This window comes from Phaenicophaeus curvirostris, chromosome 25 (genome assembly GCF_032191515.1).
Source record: "Phaenicophaeus curvirostris isolate KB17595 chromosome 25, BPBGC_Pcur_1.0, whole genome shotgun sequence".
In the NCBI taxonomy this organism is placed as follows: Eukaryota; Metazoa; Chordata; class Aves; order Cuculiformes; family Cuculidae; genus Phaenicophaeus; species Phaenicophaeus curvirostris.
In genome coordinates, this window is record NC_091416.1 from 156,513 (window position 1) to 177,960 (window position 21,448).

The 21,448-nt window shown below is 43.2% G+C and overlaps 2 protein-coding genes across 3 annotated transcripts in view; both read right to left on the reverse strand.

Annotated features, from left to right (window-relative positions):
• Positions 1-21,448, reverse strand: part of ARHGEF12 (Rho guanine nucleotide exchange factor 12) — an 84,083-nt gene that overhangs the window by 29,507 nt on the left and 33,128 nt on the right. Inside the window, exons 2-14 of one of the 2 annotated variants that reach the window (XM_069876278.1) lie at positions 18,781-18,804; positions 17,997-18,085; positions 16,356-16,412; positions 8,584-8,682; positions 8,065-8,114; positions 7,091-7,148; positions 6,188-6,366; positions 5,527-5,604; positions 4,689-4,808; positions 3,936-4,070; positions 1,688-1,759; positions 910-1,002; positions 214-324 (exon numbers count right to left, since the gene is read on the reverse strand). In XM_069876278.1, the coding sequence (XP_069732379.1) occupies positions 214-324; positions 910-1,002; positions 1,688-1,759; positions 3,936-4,070; positions 4,689-4,808; positions 5,527-5,604; positions 6,188-6,366; positions 7,091-7,148; positions 8,065-8,114; positions 8,584-8,682; positions 16,356-16,412; positions 17,997-18,085; positions 18,781-18,804 (1,165 nt within the window). The remainder of the gene's footprint in view (positions 1-213; positions 325-909; positions 1,003-1,687; positions 1,760-3,935; positions 4,071-4,688; positions 4,809-5,526; positions 5,605-6,187; positions 6,367-7,090; positions 7,149-8,064; positions 8,115-8,583; positions 8,683-16,355; positions 16,413-17,996; positions 18,086-18,780; positions 18,805-21,448) is intronic. The other variant, XM_069876279.1, reaches the window with a different exon arrangement.
• LOC138730807 (TLC domain-containing protein 5-like) overlaps positions 2,501-21,448 on the reverse strand; it is a 67,774-nt gene continuing 48,826 nt past the window's right edge. Inside the window, exon 4 of the transcript XR_011339096.1 lies at positions 2,501-2,511. The gene's annotated coding sequence lies outside the window, so the exon portion shown is untranslated. The remainder of the gene's footprint in view (positions 2,512-21,448) is intronic.

Below are 21,448 nucleotides of genomic sequence, written 5' to 3' on the forward strand. Positions count from 1 at the left end.
ATACTTCTTTGTAAACAGCTAAATATAAGTGAGAGTCCTCCTCATGCTTCTCTTGATTTATCTAAAACACTCAATGCCTACCCAGGATCTGCACTTCTCTCCGTGCTGATCCAGCCATCTCACTGACAACGCTCCATAAGAGCAAGGAGATCCTCATACACTCTGGTTACAACTAACAGTTTGGGCCAGGGAAACAATTCCAGAACATCTTACCAATGCTGCAGGGTCAAACTGGGACACCACGTGATGCAGAAGAACAGCCAGGTGAGCTGGGCGAGATTTCAGGAGCTCAATGTTCTGGAAACAGCTGCATTGTCCATTAATCTGTAGAGATACACGGAAACTATTTGAATTATTCAAGAAAGCTGCTGCGAGAAAATACAAGTAGCTTTGTCCCAACACCTTAGCTCCTCATTTGTTTAATTAAAATAAAAACTGATCAATTCCAGAACCTTTGCAATGCCATTATAACATCCCAGGAAGAGCTTACAACAGGAACACTTCTTCTAAATATTCTCCTGCACACCGAGTACAATAAAATGAAATATAACTCAGAGCAGAGGACAGCTAAAATAACTCAGAATAAATGCGTCAAAAGCCATGGCAGCAGAACTTAATAGAAAGTAAACAAGAAAATCAAATAAGGCAAATTACTTTCTAGAAAGCTTGAAGTTAAGAGAAGGAAGAAAGAGTAACAGAAAGAATCAAAGCTGGCATGTTGTCATAAACCCCCTGAATATTTTTATCTGGCAAGATCAGCCGTAAGCGGAATCACACCCTCTAACTCTTAATTCACCGCAGCAGAACTGCTCAATAAAAACCAGTCACGGAGCACCTGTAGTTTAGGCACAGAGGAAAAGTTTTGGTTGAGTGGAAGAAGGGGTGGCCGAGGCTAAAAGTCATTCCCACCTGCTCCTGTTCAGTGTCAAAGTCGTCATCCTCCGCTCCAATGATCTGAGGCCCCACTCGGGATAAAGGACTTCCAACAACAGACTGGGAATCCTGGGGTGAGTCGGGAGCGAGGGAAGAAAAGGGTAGGGAATGGAAGGAAGAAATGCACAGCGCTATTACTCTTAAGGCACAACAGATCTTCACTAAGTTAGAGATGTTACTATCAGTGTTATGTTCCTTCTCAAAACTCAATGGAAATGCAACTGCATCACCCACAGACATGAGCCCACAAAGGATATGGCATAGAACAAATGCCACCTTAGTACCAATGGAGAAGCATGACTTCAGAAAGTCCAGCAAGGAAAAACACTTCAGAAGTCATCCTAAGGAAGTTGTTAATACACTTAGACAGGTCTGCACTTTCTCCTGTTTTCCACTTTTACCTACTCTGGAGGCCACCCCTGATAACACCAGCCTCATACTGACTAAATATATTAAAGAAAAGACTTTAATTTACTGATGGACTCAAGGAACAAGATTCGTCCAACTGCTCTACCTATTTTAGGTCCAGCTGTTTTACTGCTGATTATACATTTCTCATCTCTATATGGGCCTGCTCTTAAGCTTTGTAAGCATTTACTCAGCTAATTAACTTTCCCTAAACAATTTTATTTGCATTTTATTTTCTAAAGCAAAGCTGATGCATGCTCCACCTAGGAAGCAGAAGAAAACCGGCAAAGTTTTAATGGGCTCAGTACAGGACACGCTGTTGTGACACTTTATGGTTTGTACTCACAGCATCTTGAATCTCAGTCTTTTCTGGGCTCTCATCCGAATAAATCCGCTCCTTCAACCCACTGCGAGGACTCTGGGAAAGAAGGAAGTTCAGTTCTGATGAGTACCAGCAAATCCAGAAAAAGGAGAACTGCACAGCAAGTTTTTCAGCCACAATAGCCAACGCTTCTCCTTTCTCACACAGTGAACTGTCAAACAGCTGAGGTGTGAAAAGCCAAACTGAAATGTGTGACCCACATGCACAATTACTAAAAAAATCCAAAATAACCAACTGCAGCATCAGTTCTGGTAAGAAAGCTTGTGACGGTGAACACAGCAGAGCTGTAACATCTGCTAGTGCACCCGTCCTTTGCTTTTTCTTCGCTCTTTCCATCTCTTCCGACAGTTTATGTAGCATTCATCTTCACAATGAGGGTGGGGAGGCCCTGGCCCAGGTTGCCCAGAGAAGTGGCTACCCCATCCATGGAGGTGTTCAAGGCCAGGTTGGAGCAGGCGTGGAGCAACCTGATCCAGTGGGAGGTGTCCCTGCCCATGGCAGGGGGGTGGGACTGGATGGGCTTTGAGGTCCCTTCCAACCCAAACCATTCTATGATTTTGCCAACTCTTGAACCAGGCCCTTTTCTCAACATGTCCTCTGAAGAGAGGCTCCCAGAAATGGTCTCAGACTTCCAGGTGTAGCCCTACCAGCACCCAGCTGAAGGGGCCAGCAACTTCCTTCCACCTCTTGGCAACCCTCGCTCTCACGTAGCCCAGCAGACACTGAGCTTTATCTACAAAAACTGTGCATTGCTGACTCACCTCCAGTGTGTCCACAGTAACAACCAGCTCTTTTCAGCCAGGCTGCTACTCAGCCGGTTGGTTTCCAGCCTGTATTGGTGCACAGAGTTATTTCACCCCAGCTATAGAACTCTGGACTTCGTGTTAAACTTCAAAAGGTTTCTATTGCCCCCATACCTAAAGTTTCTCAGGGTCATTTTGGACTGAAAAACTTCTAAGTTTGGTGCGCCAAGTACCTCCAGTGATCAAATACCATCCTCAGTAATGACAGGATTAAGTTTTTCCAGAAGATAGCTATGAATTTTGTTCTGCATTTATTACATACAAACACGAGTGATATCTTGGCAGATTTGAAGTCAGAAGAGGAATGTTTCAAAATTGAGTCATGGATGTTCACTTTTTGGAGAAATACCTGACCCACCTTCTCTTCATTTCCAACTGCTAGTACAAATTCAGCTCCTACATCCTTAAGTTAAAAACAAATCCCAAGTACAGAGTCTTTTAATTCCTCTAAATTAATCAGATAGTGACTTAATTAAGGATTAGGTGCTAAGGCACTCCATATGAGCACACAGATTGATAACTAACGAGTGAACAGACCAAGAGCTTTTACTGTTGGCAATAATTTAAGCTTATTTGGTAGAAGTAAGGCTCTTCCCCACTTTGATGGCAACTTGCCCACTGACTGGATGAGTCACAGTTACTGCAATTGAAACATTACCATACTCTTAAAAGATGCTCTAATTGGCAACTCTGAGTTCTGAGAAATATGTTGGCATTCTTCTTTCTTTGTCTGGTTACAAGGATTGTGCCAGGAAAATCTAATCCTGGATAAAAACCCAAACCCCACACTATTTCCTTCCCAGTCCCTCGTGGAAGATCAATACTGCCTGCTTCCTCAGGAAATTATCAGGATATTTTTTTTATGTCCACTAAAAAATGCCTGGAGAAGAGGAGGCTGAGGGGTGACCTCATTGCTCTCTACAACTACCTGAAAGGAGGTTGTAGAGAGGAGGGTGCTGGCCTCTTCTCCCAAGTGACAGGGGACAGGACAAGAGGGAATGGCCTCAAGCTCCGCCAGGGGAGGTTTAGGCTAGACGTTAGGAAAAAATTCTTCACAGAAAGGGTCATTGGGCACTGGAACAGGCTGCCCAGGGAGGTGGTTGAGTCACCTTCCCTGGAGGTGTTTAAGGCACGGGTGGACGAGGTGCTGAGGGATATGGTTTAGTGTTTGGTAGGAACGGTTGGACTCGGTGATCCGGTGGGTCTCTTCCAACCTGGTTATTCTGTGATTCTGTGAAAATACTTCTGGTGTGTACCAAGAGGCCTGTTCTCAGTACAGAGTGATACAAAGCATTCCTGGAACAGAGGGCGCGTATAATACATAGGACAACATAAACGTAAAGAATCTACACAAGAAAATCAAATCCAAAAGGTATAGAAACAAAGTCGTGGAGCTGTTCCAGACTCACATCAGCAATGTCACTGTTTGGTCGGGAAGGGCTGTCGCCACTGTAATCCAGTTTGTTCTCACAATCCCTGCTCTCCGCCTCCACTTCACTGATCTGCAGCGATTCTGTCACAGACCTGGAGGACAAGACTCCATCCTAAAAAGATAAAAGGGAGTTGGGAGACAGCACAGAGCAAATCCAATAACTGAAGAGACAATCGTTAAACATCAGCTGTTTCAAAACGCAGTTAGTTCACTTTATTTATAAAACTTGCTTCATCTATCCAGAAAAGGCTGCAGTGCTTTTCTAATAGAAGACATCAGAAAATCATACCAAGTTTTCAAGACTAAACATTATAGGCAGAAGGAAACAGGGAAAAATAATACCTACTTTTATTTTTCAAAACCTAAAGCAAAACTGTTTTAAGCTTTCAGTTATTCATTCTCCACTTTAAGAAAGACTTCACAAGCTTCTTTTAAAACACACTGTCAGAGAGACTAATAAACACATCACAGTCTGCACTTATTTTTCTCAAAGCAGTTTTTTGATGATTTTAAAGTCTTTCGTAAAGTCTACTTCAAGTACTGACACTGCACTGCACTGCTTGACAGCCTCCGCAGGCCTAATTACAAGTCTCAACCCTAGAGGGTGCAACCCTAGAGGGTACAAGCACAGAAGAGCGTGGCAGGGACCTCCTGCTTGCCCAGAACACCATCATCCCCCAAGAACTCTCACCTGGAACACACCACAGAGAGGCCTGACACATTCTGTTACCTGAGTGCAGCCTGTGGCTTTGGACAACTGCTCTTGCAGCTGTGGAATGTGCTTCTTTGTTTCCTGTATCTCTTTGAGCAGTCGTGTGGTGGGAGACCGGCTATACTCTTCTTGCAGAGACTGAAAAATAATGTTATGAGATTCCACTCAGTATCTCCTCAGTATCAAAGCTCAGGACTACAAACTACAACTAATCTTCATTCAATTCACACATTTTAAATGATAAACAGCACATCCTCACACCTACCAAGCAGATGCTACAGAATGTTCATTTCACACAGCCCTCCTCTCTCTCCCGGGCCATATGAAAATAACAGCATTCCAGAGGTTTCAGTAAATCTCTCTGGAAAAGTCCAAGATGCCCAGTTGTCCAAGGACTAGATCAGATTCACAGATATCATAGAATCATGGAATGGTTTGGGTCAGAGGGATCTTTAAAGCCCATCCGGCTCCAATCCTCTGCCACAGGCAGGGACACCTCCCACTGGATCAGGCTGCTCAAAGCCCCATCCAACCTGGCTTTGAACACCTCCAGGGATGGGACAGCCACAGCTTCTCTGGGCGGCCTGTTGCAGTGCCTCCCCACCCTTTGTGTACCTTTCCACTTAAGAAAGCTCACACAATTTTTCTCTAACTCAGTCAGGGATTAAAAACCCAAGAGCTGATCACTAAGAGTGGTGAGGTCTCTGGTGTTAGGCCAGTACATAGAACAGTTAAGTTGAAACACAAGCTTTGTGAAGGACTGTGGAAGATACTACTTAGTAGTGATTCAACAGCCAATCCTTGTATTTGCATCCCACTTTCCTCCACCCCTCTCAAACTCATGCAATCGCAGTACCTGCAGCCGCTCCTGCTCTTTCTGCAGCATCTTTCTCAGAATCTCCACCTTCTGGTTGTGGACAATATTATTCTCCTCCTGGAAAACACAGAGAAATTAAGCTTTGGGGGATTTTGGTGGAGCTAGGAAGAAAGATAAGGAAAATGGATAAGCCCACTTTTTATCGACTTCCTAAATGCGGGATCTGAAAAGCCCTGCAAGAAGCAATTCAAGTTTCTAAATCCTATCCTATTCATTCTTTCCTACTGTTGAACATAGCTATCAACATGAAAAAAAGAAAAAACCAGACCAGAAGCATTTGCTTATTTGCTTTACCTGCTCTTCTTTGCCACAATATCTACACACCTTACCTTCTTTTAAGAAGCTACAGCACAACTGGCTTGGACCACACAAGTTATAAACTCAAATCAAGCAAATTGCAGTATATCTCAAAGACAACCTGTGAATAACCCCTCAACTGTATTTGTGTTCTCAGACGGGACTGGATATTTTTATTTGCAGAACATTTTTTTTCCCCCATGTGATTAAATGCCCACAGGGTGGCAGGATAAACATTCCAAATCCCATTTGTGATTTGTGCAAGAAAAAAAAAATACAGGACTACATTTCTTCTTCTTCTACTGCTACGCTAGTTCTTTGGGAAGAGAGCATTAAATCTTACCCCCATAAGCACTGGGCTAGTAATCCTTTCTGTGTTTCCCAATGTGCCAGGCGAATGGGGAGTTGTCATGATGGGAGACATATGCCCGAACGCTGCCAGATCCACTTCCGAATCAGCTAATGGAATCTGGGGCGACCCCGGCGGGCGCCCCTGAACAGTGAGAGCTACATAGGAACCCGCTGCAGGGAGAGAAGAACAATTCACCGTTCAGACACGCTTGCAGATTTTTGTGGTTGCTGTTTCTCTGGTTGCCGTTTCACCCTAGAGACAAAAATGACTGTTCGTCGCCCCACAGATTCTTCAAACCAGAGAACCTGAGAGCACCATCAGCTCTGTTTCAGACATCTCTGCTTAAATTTCAGGTAATCCAAAAACCTTCATGATAATCATCCCTAATGAAAACACACAATGCAATTTCTAGTCTATCAGGTTACACTTACAGTATACACACACTCATGCCACAAAATAAACCCTGCGAGGGTAGAGGGAACCATTACTACCTTCCTTCTTGTACAAGAAAATCAACCAAGAAACACTTCCTTTAGCAATGCCGGTACTTTGCAAGCATCCTAGAGTAATCTACATTAAGAGTGCCTGAATAGCTCTGGTATTTAAGGTGGAATCAAAAGATAGGAAGATGTGTTTGCAAGGTTTGATGGTAACTTTGAACAGCAAGCTAAGGAGAAAGTGTAGAAGCATCTATCAGCTCAAGTTTGAGATGTTAAAATCAGCCCAGTTTCACTTCACTGTTTCATCCACTCCTTTTATCTCTCAGCATGTGGCACTGTTAAGACTTCACCTTGCCACTTGATAGCTGAATTGGCCACTGGTCCTTTAAAATTCTGTCTTTCATGCTTTAAAGGAGCACAGTGACTAAAATAGCAACCCCCTGCCTTTACTTACACTTGATCAGCTTTACCACCTCCAAATGGTTTGAGTGTGTTACCAGAGTGCCATTCACCTGGGGTAAGGAGGAAGAGAAAGTTAACAGCACTTGGCTACTGATTTCTAACCAGAAGTACTCACAGATGACACAATACACACATAGAATGTGGAACAACATTTTCTTTCCCCTTTCTAGCTTCATTTCTATATCTTTCAAGACACTAAGAGAGAAACAATTTATCTTTCAAAGAAAACTAAACACACATATCAGAGGAAACAAGCAATCAAATAAAAAAAACCCAAACAATCCATCTCTGCCTGGGCAGGAAAAAAAAATAGTGTAGCTAATTTAATTTATCAATTTCAATGCCTGGTTGAAATCCCAGCTCTGTGGCAGCAGCTGCTGTAGCACCACCACTATTTTGCAGAATCTTAGAATGGTTTGGGTTGGAAGGGACACTAAAAACCATCCAGTTCCATCCCTCTGCCATGGGCAGGCACACCTCCCACTGGATCAGGTTGCTCAAAGCCTCAAATATAAAGCCTATTGTAGCAATAGTTTAGTTACTGACTTGATTTCTTGTTGTTTGGGATTAAAAGAGAACACTGATCTGGGGGCAGTTAGAGAAAAAGCAATAATCCAAGGTGACTCTTTATTTACAGCTAAATATTAATGAATCTCTGTTCTTTCTCTCCCCTGCTACTTCTGTTTTTATTGTACGTGTGACACTTGAAACTTGCAGGATGGTGAACTGGCCCATAAAATTCTGAAATGAGAATGATCTCCACAACAAAACTAGCACTCAGCAGTGGGCTTCTAGTGGTTACAGTTCTGGTATTCCCAGAACACAGAAATGGAGTTCACAGAATCACTAGGTTGGAAAAGACCCCCCAGGATGAGGTAAATGCAAACCCCACAGCAGATATATCAATGGCATTCTTTCAGGGAAAAACCCCATGAAATACTTCTCCAATGACTTGAATGCCCTTACCTTGATAATTCTATCACCTGTTTGCACTCCAGCCCGCATGGCTGCTCCATCTAAAAAGGCAAGAAATCATTTCCTTCCAATTTCAACAGAAATATTCAAAGCAAAATTTCAGCACTTCTGTAGCTGCACATAAAGCTACTTCCCACACTCACCTAACCCAAGCTTCCTCTATGTCTATCAAATTAAAATCTCCCAGTATCCAGACTAGAGCAGTTGTGTTCTTATTTTGCAGTGGACACGCCAAGCAACAATCCTTCTACATTTCAAGAAGTCATTTCCTTCCTCTCAGATGCAAGCGGTCATTTCCAAATACATCAGACACTGATAAGGTAATTCACTGCATCCCAACAGTGTGACACGCTTTGTCCTTGCACATCTATTCCAGAGCTACAGCCATCCCAACTATGATGAAGGCATTTGGGGTTTTCTCCCTCCTCTAGCTCATGCACATGTTTCTTCGGTTCACGTGAAAAGCTTCTAGGTTTCTCTCTGGCTGGCGCATAAGGCAAGTCCGCTTACCTTCTTTGACTGACTGCACGAAGACTGGATTGTCTCCGCTGACTGTCAATCCAAATCCGTTTTCATCCCGTTGGATAACAACACATCGCTGAACAAGACCTGTATAAGAAAGGTGGGGAAAGGGCAGAAGAAAGGGGAGAGAGATACAAAGAGACATAAGCTAGGCATCAGTCCAAAACCTTATCCTCCTAGATAATCACAGAGCACTGAAAGAAACCGGTGCAACACAACAGGGGGAAAAATATAGGAGAGACAGAAACTGGCATCAGTCCAGAAATAGATAGGGATGTCAGGACAGGTCAACCTTATAGCTTCAGTTACATGAAAAAGAGATACACAAGAGATGCAGACAGCACTGGCACATCAGGCACAATTTGAGGGAAAAGCAGCTTTTAAAGAATAGCCAGCTACATACACAAACAGAAGAGCACGATTTCCCTTTGTCTGTATTAACAGTTCTTTAAAATACAGCAGAGGGCTGTCACCATCAAAATACCACGTGACTTTCACAATCTACTCTGAAAACATAAGTCACAAATCTCTTGGACATCAGGGTGCTGAACTGAAACAGATCTATCGATCTGTTCTACCAGTCCTCAGCCAAAATCTCACCTCAGGGCATCTTCTGTCCCAGATGAGAGTATCTCACGGAACCAGAAAGGCAACAGTAAAGAAGCATGAGCTACACCCACTACACGGACCAAGACTTTGGGAACCAGAATCATGCTGAGCTACTGAACTAGAGGGCCAGAATCCCAGGAGATGCAAATGTGACTCTGCTCCTCCTTTCACTTGCTTTGTGGCATCAAAGGCAACTTGGTTTGTTTCCCGGTGTTGGGATTACCCAGTATTATGTGAACATAGTGGTGTTGTGGAGATAAATGCACTTAGGAGGTGCTGCATTTTGAAAAGATGAAACGTTGTGTCTGACGGCTGTTCACCTTAAAATGAAATAAGGGAAAACCAACCCAAAACTAAGCAACAATCCTGCTGTATTCATTGCAGAGCACTTTCCTAGGAGCACCTGCAAAGAGTCTATCACAAGGGAGCCCTTATCTTGAAAAGCTGCTTCAAGGATGTTCTTTTATTTACACAGCTGAAACTACCAGCTACTAAACATCACCCCTGTTTCTATCAACTTGCTCTGCTGCTTAATTTCATAGACTCACAGAATGGTTTTGGTTGGAAAAGACCTTTAAGATCATCGAGTCCAACTATCGATCCAGCCCTGCCAAGTCCACCATTAGACCATGTCACCAAGTATGACATCTAAGTGTCTTTTAAACACATCCAGGGACCGTGGACTTAACCACCTCCTCAGGCAGCCTCTCCCGAAGCTTCACAAAGCCCCAGCAGGTAAAATTCCTACATGAACATCCCGAGCAAAGAACTGGGAGTTCTCCACAATCAGACACCAAAATTGCAGCTGTTACGCTTAGTACGGAGGGAGGAAAGGGAATTGTGAAGATGCTGTCCCAGCACGACTGTCTTTTCTGGAATCATGTTTAAGGAATGCAGTGGAACAGAACGTGGAGTCATACCCACATCTTAAATTACTCTCGCACTGCTACAGTTCCTTTCACTCCTCTGGAGCTGCTCCTAATGGAAATGAGGAGCCTTAAGTGAAAACATGGTCTCGCCCAGTCAGCCCTGTTCTCCTCAAGTGTAGCATATATGGAAATGGGTGTGGGAGGAGTGGAAAAGGTTGCATTCCAGCACTTAGTCTGGTCACAGTATCATATCCTGGTACTCCCCTTCTGCTGACACAGTTGAAGCAAACTATGTGACACACAGCGACCTGTGGCGAGATGATGGCGTGGATGCAAGGTGAAAACAGACAGGAGGAAAACAAACCACCAGCTTTCAAACCCTCTTTCTATGGTTAAGTGAAAGAACAGCCTCCCCTTTTTGTACCTCCCATTTTTCTATGGGACCAAGCTTCTTTAAGTCTCACTTCACAAGAATGATGCCCCGGGGTGGGGGGTGGGTTGGAAAGAAAACGCATGCTATTTCATAAAAACAGCTCGTTTTAAGCCCTGCTGCCAGCCATACAGGTTTTATGAGTAAGGTACTAACTAATCTATTGACTCACAGGAACTGTCCTTGTTTAAAGGCACAGCAGAGCCCTGACTACTTGTTGCTCTTCCACTGAATTTCTTTCTTTCCCAGAGCAAGTATCCCTTGGATCTACTGATAAGCTTTCTCCTTGAATGAACCTGATGCCAAAGCAGTGGAAACGCAGTAGGAGACGCAACACAAACTGAACTTTCAGAGCACAACTTCAGTTCCAAGAATAATCAAGTTAAACAATTTCACATCACAAGTCTCAATTTCACCCATGACTACCTTGCAATTTTAGAATGCAGAGGCAACTGACATTAGGATAACTTGAACCCAAAGTAGTCCATAATTGCTTAGTCCCTTCAGACAAGAAGCAGGCACTTAACTCTTCTCCTAACACAATATAAAAGGCTGGAACAAGGTCTAGGCAGACCAACTTGATACAGACAGACAAAAGCGCTACAGAGATTTTAATGAAGTTATTTGAAAGTTTTCCAAAGACAACATTATTTATTATCTGCAGAACCAGCTCTGCTCTGAAAGCACTCCTCGTCTGAACCAGACAGTCTAAAAAGAACAACCTTCAAGTGTTCTCTTTCACTCTTCTGTGAGGAAAAATTAGCTAACACCACCCCACCCTGTCCGTGTCATCGTTCCCCCCCCCGATAAGTCATTTGCTCACTTCTGTTCTCTAGGTAAAATACATTCAGTTTGAAATCTGCTTGGTGGTGGAATTTTAAGATCAGAGCAACACCTCGTTAGACCCACTGGAATGGAAAAAAAGCCACAAACCACTGTGAGCCTAATGACACGCAACCTAAAGTTTCCAATAGCTGTTACTGTCAAACCTGAGTATTGCACGGGCATACAGGAACTCTTGAAGTTAAGCCACTAACTAAAGTAGTAACAGCTTCACCCACTTTAATTAAATCACAGAATTATTCAAGTTGGAAAACACCTTTAAGCTCATCGAATCCAAACATAAACCCAACACTGACAAGTCCTCCACTAAACCACATCCCTAAGCACCACATCTGCATGTCTTTTAAATCCCTCCAGAGATGGCTACTCCAGTACTGCCCTGGGCAGCCTCTGCCAATGCTTCACAACCCTTTCAGTGACTTTTTTTTTTCCTAATATCCAATCTAAACCTCCCTTGGTGCAACATAAGGCCGTTTCCTCTCATCCTACCACTTGCCTCTTGGGAGAAAAGACCAGCGCTCAACCTCACCACAAATCTCCTTACTGGGAGCTGGGGTCCCTTACTGGGACCGATGAGGTCTCCCCTCAGCCTCCTCTTCCCCAGTGTAAACAGCCCCAGGTTCCTCAGCTGCTCCCAGACCCCCTGGGCTCCAGACCCTTCCCCAACGCCGTTTCCTTCCCTGGACACGCTCCAGCCCCTCAATGTCCTTCTTGATGTGAGGTGCCCAGAACTGAGCCCAGGATTCAAGGTCCAGCCACTCTTCTCCAAGCCTGGACTGTTGCATGGGATTGTTGCGGTGCAAGCGCAGGACCCGACACAGCCTTGCTGAACCCCATTCATGTGGCCTTGGCCCATGGACCCAGCCTATCCAGATCCCTCTGAAGAGCAGTCTATGAGTTTGGAGCAACACCAAGGAGCCCATGTTATCAAGTGGCAATCAGCTTTTCATTCACCTTTTCTCGCTTTCACGTTCCAAATCCTGGCATTCCCTGGATGGAAATAATGAGTCATTCCTTTTGAAGTATCTTACCAAGATATTTCACTTTTTCCAGGTGAAGCTTAGTAAAGATTACAAGGTCAACAGGACTCATCATTAATAGTACTCAAAATCAAATCAGCGATAAACTTATTCCCACATTTGCTTTCACATGACAGTATCTTGATGGCACAAAATGAGGAGACGTCACTGTAACCATGTTTTAAGTACACAAAAATCATACTACAGGTTGAGTGAGGCCCTGGCTCAGGTTGCCCAGGGAAGTAGTGGCTGCCCCATCCCTGGAGGTGTTCGAGGCCAGGTTGGATGGAGCTCGGAACAAACTGATCTAGTGGGAGGCGTCCCTGTCTATCACAGGGGACTTGGAACTAGATGATCTTTAAGGTCCCTTCCAACCCAAACTATTCTATGATTCTGTATCTTGAGTAGATTCATAAAATATTGTGGAGAGAGAAAGAGATCTTAAACATTCTTTTTTCATCTTCGGGTACATTATAATCCCCCAAACTCAAGGATGTAGCATCAAGCCTAGCGTAAAGCAGCCGTATGCTGCAATTGAAGAGGTTTAAGATTAAAAATGAAAGCAGTTAGAAATCACCAGTCCCAGAAAAGAGGAATTGAAAGAAAAGCTATGAGGATTGGCTCTTCAGTAGGTGGCACCATTCCCTCTGCGACACCATGGCTCAGTTCTCCAGCCCCATTACAAGTGTGCCTTTTGGGTAACACGGAAGTGTAAAGTCCGAACTTCTCAAGGTCACGGACACACTGTGGTAAAAAAGATTGCCTCCAGCAGCCTTGCCAGATACATTTCAGCTGTCCACGAGCTTCTCTAGTAAAGAGATCATTTACCTTCTTCTCTTCTCCAGATCCTAAATACTTGGAAGTTATTCAAAATAGGAAATTACATTTCCCTAGCAGTGCAGAACAAACAGAGCATGGGTTCATTCTAAAAACCTGACTCACTAGGGAGAACGTAGACTTGAATTACATCTCCCATAATAGGACATAGCTTTTCCTCTGATCCAACTGTATGGGACATGGTATGGGAGAAGACTTGTGAACTGTAACCCCCCTGGAGGCAGGAGGTCACAACAAAAATTCAATTTAATGTTGTGATTTGAAATGAATCATCCAATAAACAACAACAAACTCCTTAGGGGCTTGGGAATGTCCAAATGTTTCACTTAATTTAGGAAGTTTTATTTCTATAAAGTGTTTTCAGAAACCCCGTTCCACAAAATGAATAAAACTATCAGCTTTTACAAAGAACATTACTCATGGGATGAAAACCTGAATTTCACTCGGCTCTAGTTATCCCCACCCTTTTCAAAGCAAATGCCGCATGAGCAGTGTTCTTCAGGTCCTTCCCCCAGCCTGGAAAGAGACGTCATGTGAGGTCAGAGCAAAACCTGTACCATTTGACATCAGTGCAGTGTCCTGATAAACCTGTGAATAACAGCACTAAGCACTGTTCGTAAAACAAGGCTCGGTACCCTTCTAGGAAAAAAAGCACCATGGATTTAATTCATGATAAACAGGACTATCTGCTCCCATGGCAATGACACATCCAGCCCTGGGGTCGAGTGCCCCTCATGCTCGCTGTTCCTGGCTTTTGTAAGGGATGAAGGGCTTCCAAGAGCCTGGAAAAACGGTGACCATGACATAAAGGCACGAGGTTGATAAGAACGGCAAGAAACAAAACAGGAAGAGTAAGTTTGATTTAAAAACATCTCAACGGGGTTAAAAGTTGGGGTTTCAGAACAGAAGGGTTTAAAAACCTGCCCCGAAGTTGAGGAAATTAAATGAAAGAGTGGGCTAGGCTAGAAGTGGCCCAAAACCTGACCGTTACTAAATAAAATGGAGATGTCTTTGGAGAGCAACCAAGTGATGGGGAAAAGGGAATTGAACTGTTATCTAACCTACCACCTGAAAGGTAATTTCAAGTTCATTTAACAGACAAAAATCCTACGTTGAGAAACAGATAACAAGTTTTGTGGGAGGTTATGGCACTAATTAGTAAATTACAGCACATCTGAAATTGCACTCAAACTCTCTCCTGATCATCTAAATTTCAATGCATACACAGACCTGACGTCGCTGGATTTATGGAAGAAAATATTGCACCTTGAGTTTTGTGTCACTGTAAACCAATTTCTGTAGACCAGCACCATTTCCCTGCCTCACTGCTCTGTCACCTCCCAAGCCACTCAGAGGCTTCCAAAAATTCTGGTCCCTGGCTCCTTAATTAAGAATTTCAAGAGGCAAGAGCAAACACAGACACAAAAGCCACGCCTCCTTTTCCTGTTGTCATTCAAGACTTTCCTATTATTCCCTTTCCAGAGCGAGCCAGCCAACAGCCAGTCACCGGTGAGGAAAACATCAGTGCGGTATTTCTGCTGGTAGGTTTTTACATAGTTTGGTCCTATTCAAAGCAAACAGCAGATTTCTCCATGCATACCACAGAACCTAGGAAAAGCCGTGGGTAGAGACAAAAGGCAGGGCAAGTTCCAACACAGGAAGGGAAGGATGAGTGGAAACTGCTCCCAGAGATACTGGACACGGATAGAGCATCTGCAGGAAGCTTTGGGGGAAGTAAAGGCTTATGTTAGGAAGTCAGGCTTCTTTCTGCCATATATGAAAAACCAGGACACTGCACAGACTGCGGGAGCAGTATAAACACAGACACATTCCATGAAGCATACCAAACGTTTCCTGTAATTAACCTACAGTAGTTTGACAGCACCTCCAGTATATCACAAGCAAGCAGCAGTAGGGAAAAATTACTGTGGGTTCAGGATGTAGGGATCCAGTTGTTCTGATCGCACTGTCATTAACCAGCATCTCCCAGCAAGGGAAAGGACTGGTCAAGGCTTCAGCACAAGAAGCATCACCCTAGAACACCTGGAGCATGTGAGGAAGACATCCAAGCTGCAGCAAGCCTGCTCTCCCCAAGCCAGGCTTCCCGGCTCTCCCAAGGCAAATAAAGGCACTCTCCAAACCCGCTTACAGTTTCTGGGAACAGTCTCATACCCCAAGGAACACGACTACATTAAAAAGAAAAGCGTATGATTCAAAATTCCAGGGACAGTTAAGAGATCTCATTTATCTCATTTTCACAGCAGGAACAGATCACAAACCCCTCAACTGCACCAATGTTTGCTAACATGTCTATGTTGGTTTAGAAGGAACTCTTCAGGGTTGGTGGTTATTGTGTTTAGGGGGGTGCGTGTGGAATTTCTTTAATTTTTTTAATGTTCCTTACAACCAAAACTATGACATCATTGTTCCCTATTCCATACGTGGTTTATGAAGTTGGATCACAGCCATTAACATCTGACAGTTTTATTTTAGTGGAAATGATAAAGCTGATATTGGAAGAGTCACTGCATCTGTCCAAAAGCCCTCCCAACAGGGTATGCAGCATAGAAGTTATTCCCTGTTTGGAACAAAGAATCATGCAGAAGTTCATATTCTTATATTTTTAATAAGAATATATATATTCTTATATTTTTTAAACTATCTACAGACACATTTCTCCACTTCTGTGGCATATAAAACCAAATGGACATAAGATCCTCTACAAATAACTCAAAGAGACAAATTGCCGACTGATCCAGTTTAACCTCCACAGTTAGAGCGAGACACAGACTTTTCTACAACCACAAACACTCTGCTGCAGCCCAGCACGAGCTGTGTCCTCCTACAATGCCGAAAATACCCATTGGTACAAGGTTTCCAAGAAGAGGAGGCCTTCCAAGTTTTCCCGCCTATCGACAGATAACAGGAGAATCCAGGTAACAGATATGGGTACGGTTAAGTACCCAGGTACAGGTTAGTTTCCAGCCGCTACACAAACTACAAGCTGATAGTGACATTTAAACCCGGTTTCCCACTCCCTGCTGCAGAACCAACCATGCGGATTCACGTAAAGGGTAAAAGCCTCGGGTGCACAGACAGAAAGCACGGAGCAGACTGCAGAGGTGTGAGGCTGCAGCAGCTGCTTTAGCTTACCATACGTCTCGGATCTACTCTCCTCTGAACTAGACTTTGTCTTCTTGGAGGAGCTATCTGCACGAGAGCAGGAGAAAAGGAGAGAAAGATATAGCAAATATGGAGACCAAACATGAGAAAAAAAAACAACCAAACTTCATGAAAAACACAGATTTATTAGGGTAAATTGTGCAAAACACAAATAAGATGTGAACAAAACATAGGTGAAATACTTGGAATAAGGGGTGAATAATACAAGCATGAAGACACAGGTCACACCACAAAGAATCTGTTACAGAATCCGAGACATGATAAGAGAAGTTTTCTGCAGCGTACTACAGAAAGTGTTCTGGATAAAAACGGTCCAAGCATAGAAACTCTGGGAACATTTATCTCCAGAGTAAGTAATCGCCATACATGTAGCAGTTCAGCATTCTGAATCACCCCTTAAAAAGAAAGGGGTTTTAGGAAGGCTGCAGTACAGAGTTCGTCTCTCAGACCAGATCAAAGCATCGTAGCAGTGATGCCAGGCAACAGCTCTTAAAATTTGAACGATTTTCATCAAATCACGGTTAGGGGATCCTTGAAGTTTGCTTCTGAAGAAAACAAATCCTTCTACAAACCAGGTTCATAGCCTGAGACCTCTCCCGACCCACCCCAACCTAAACTAATTTGATATTACCTCTTCCCAAGGACAAAGGGAAAGCCAAGCACCGATTCAGACTTTCTCCCTTATCAGACTTTTTTTTAAACAGACAATAAAAGCCCATTTCAACTTATTTTGTGCATTTCCAGTCATGCAGCTGGTAGCAGAAAGCATTACTGATCAGAACGGTTTATAAGCATCAGCTTCAAACGTCTGGTGCAAAAACATATTCTACAAGTTCTACCGCCTTTACATTCAGCTCTCATCTCTTCCACAAGCCCCAGGGGAAAGCCTGGACTGAACAGCAGAAAGCACAGACATGAAAAACACACATTGCATGGGGCCAGGAGGCTGAGGTGAGAGCCTGTCATGCATTTCATAAGCATACACAGCAGTCGCCGGGTTAGTGTTTCAGAGAGAGAATGAAGAATGCCTGCATGAACCCTCATTTCCAAGACAGCACTGGAAGCGCTAACCAAGCTGACCCAGATTTAACCTTCTGGAAGGTTAAAAAATAGCATAGTACATCCTTTAAAAATAGACATTTATTTCAAAATACATCATGCTGGAGAGTCCAAATTCACTTTGCAAGTGACAGAGATGCATTAAAATCTACTAACGCTCAAAAAGTCCCCCGCCCCCAAGTCAAGGAACACCAGTCCTGGTCAAGCCTAGAATATCTCTAATTTCACACTTGATTACAACAGCCAAAGGGAAACTAATTAAAGTAATTGCCAACTGAAATTTCAGATTGACTTTGCTGAATAGGAAACTAGTTATAATTATTCTCTGATACCATTAATCCAGGTTTATCCTTGCACAATTAAGAGCTGCACTGTAGATGAGCATGTTTAAAAGCAAACCCATATTAATGTCAGTGCTTCAAAAAGGCTTTGCAATCGCAGAACAACTCCGAAAACCTCATTTGTTGACGTATTAAAACAATTTGTGGTCCAATTCCCAGTACTTTTCTAATCTCAATCTGGATTTTCACCTGTGAAGTTTGAGGACCTCACCTGTCGGATCGAAGTCGTGGGTACTGCTGCAGCGTTCAACCTTCTGCTTCTTGTCAGCTGGAGACTCTCTGCTCAGAATGCTGCCGTGTCTGTGTCAAAGCAAAGCAGAGGATCCTGACTGCCGTCCCACCAAGGCACAGCCTCACAGGCAAGGTGCGCGGAAATAACCTTAGCTACTTCTGTTTGCTAACAAGAAATTTAGATAAACACGTCTGCATTAAGTTCACCTAAAAAATTTACTCCCAGACTGAATTCAAGTGGAAAACCGATCTCTCTCAGCATCTTTGGGAGCGTACCCAAGGTTCTAGAAACAGTCTCATAAACCTTTGAAATGAGTAACAGTGAGTGCATTCTCTTTATCATTCAACACCAGATCATGGTTTATTTTAAAACCAAAATAAATTTAAGTGACATTAAACTGAAAAACCTCCCAAAATCTTAACTCTGAAGCCTCTCCCAAACGCTAAATATCTGTGTATGCGAGAATTAAAGATTTAGAACAAGCCTCCACAGGGCAATGTCTGTACAGCGTACACCAACATGGTATCACTGTCTCTGAGCATCTCAAATGTCAGGTAAGATGACCACCAGTGCACCTAACAAATGCAGACGGTAACACAACACCACTACCTATATTTTTGGCAATTTGTCCTGATCTGGATATTGATTTCCTTGCAGCTGTAATGGCTATTGCTATCTGTGGTTGTACTTTTTTTTTTTTCCCCTTCTTCAAAAATGCTACATCGTAATTTGCAAAGCAGATAAACAAGCTTCAGCAACTCACCTTGTTGGTTTTTTGAGAGGAAACCTGAAAAGAAGAAAGAACATAAGTTTAGTGAACTATTGTTTCCTTCATCAACACTAATGCTTAAATACAGTTATTTTACACTTCTCTAATGCCTTCACAAGAGAACAAGTCTTTCTTGTTCTCTGCTGCAGCCAATAATTAGTCCATTTATACTTGATTCAAATAGGTAAAGAATTACTGTCAAATATGTGTAAGGTTTCAAAGAGTACTAAGAAGAGAAGCAGAAACTGTGCTCTCAAATCCAGGTTTTTCTTGGTATAGTAGCTCATGGATCATCCTCCTCTCATAACAACCAGTTCCATATACTAAAAACTGATGGAGGTCGATTTCTTTGTCCTCCTGATGGACTGAGTACCTGGCACCTAATGAAGTAACCGAAAAATCTCCTGTAACCAAGACATTCCCATTATCTCCCTCCTCGATGGGTTCTATGGCACCCAGTAATACAGGAGCTCATGCTGGTGCCTCCTCCTAGCCAGATCTCTAAACATTTTCATAGAATCATAGAACCACAGAATGGTTTGGATTGGAAGGGACCTTAAAGATCATCTAGTTCCAACCCCCTGCCACGGGTAGGGACAAGTCCCACTAGATCATCTAACAGTATGATGATGTCATCTTTCAGACAAGCACAACAAAGTAAATTTAAGTTGAAATTACATTAACTATTCCATATATTACTGGGATACATAGGTAACCCAGGCAACCCAAACCCACGCTTAAAGGGAAGATGTGTATACGCATCTTTTAAGCAAGGAAAAGCTATAGGACACATGAAACCGAGATTCTTTTCCTTGAATTACTGCAGAAAATGACAGAGCAAGGTGTACACCACCAATTTCTAATTTCATAAAGCAGAACTATTTTTTTTCTCATAACTTTTCAGAAGTTTCACTCAATTCCTACTTGTTAAGTGGTTTTACATCCTTCTTCTGGAAAGCAACATATTTAGAGCGGTGCGTGTACATATAAGAATATATAAGATAGCTTAAGTCACCTTTTATTCTAAATGAAGACATCTACATTTATTATAGGCGATAATTTCCCCCTATAGACATAACAGTTATGCTTGTTGCATTCAGTTTCTCCCATTTATACAGGTTTTCCAAGTAATGGGGTGAGGGTTAGAGGGAGGCAGGGAAGAGATTCAAGTCAAAAGAAATCTAATACCACTAAACTTAACAGGGCATTAAATGCCTGAACATTTTTTAATCAATTAATTAACTTAGCTTAGTTTAAGCAGACCTATTTGGTGAAGATCAATAGCTGCATGCTAAGTCTGCACTACAGAAAGGCAGCAGCAGCGCAGGAGATGGGACTCCCAAGGACCTCGCCTCCAAACTCAGACACAGGACAAAATCAAACCATTCTCCTAGAGCACTTCTGAGCGTTTACAATAAGGATTCCTTAAGCACCGCCAAGGCGACTGCCAAAATGCATCCGTTTCATTTGAAGCTCCTTTCCCCAAAGGAGGGCCACCTTGTCACCTATTCTCTGCTCCTCGATAACTACACACGGAGTGGCCCAAGCAGAAATAGCACAGTGTTAGAGCTGCAGTAACTCTCCATTACCTGAAACACATAACTGCATAGACAGCAGAAGGATTCAGCTTAATCCCTCCTCTCTTTGAATACCAAGTATTCCAATAAGCGTGCCTATACCAAACACGCTGCCCAGCTTACCACGCTGGTCCTCTGTGCAAGCACGCACTAACATGGTAGCTCTGGAATGAATGGCCGATGACACACAAGGCAAGGGAAATTAAAATGTAGTCTGTTTCTGAAAAAAATTATTCACACCAAAACACTTACTAGGTTTTAGTAAAAGCATCCGATTTAGTGGAAATACAACAATGGATGCAATATTAAGGGGATGGACAGGGCACAAGCCTTAGGAAGCCATGGGTAAAGCACCACAGAAGTCAATTAACTGAAGAAAAACGTTGCATACAGACTCCACCAGAAGTGGTGGTGCTCTCCCCCAAAAGCACTGTTTTCATCTCAAAAGTCTGGGAAATCCACTCCGATTCAAGAAGGAAACATGTAACTCATCAAGCCTCTCCTCATCCTGTTCTACCTGCAAAAGCGAGCTCTCCCCAGAACCCAGCCCTCCCATCTACAAATCCCAGCCAGCCTACAAGTCCTTTGTGCAAGATGGACAACATGAATCCCGAAGCAGAGAAAACAAACATCACCTCAGGTCAACCTGACCCTGCTGAACACCGCAAGGGAAACAGATGCATTTGTAATCAAGCGTTTAATTAAAAAACAGAAAAGGAGATCACGGAATTCACAGAAAGACAATCTTATTCTCCCTCCAGGGAGAGATGCTTAATTACACCACCTTTTTTATCTAATGCACTTGAGCTTTTGAGCTGCATAAACCCCCCTAACATCAGCCAAATATTTTTTACGTGAGGCTCAAAGCCTTATCCAACCTGGCCTTGAAAAGCCCCATCCCTGGAGGTGTTCAAGGCCAGGCTGGATGGGGCTTTGAGCAACCAGATCCAGTGGGAGGTGTCCCTGCCCATGGCAGGGGGTTGGAACTGGATGGGCTTTGAGGTCCCTTCCAACCCAAACCATTCCATGACTCTAGGATTTCTATGAAGCATTTAAGTGAAAAACTTCATCCTAGAATGTTTCTT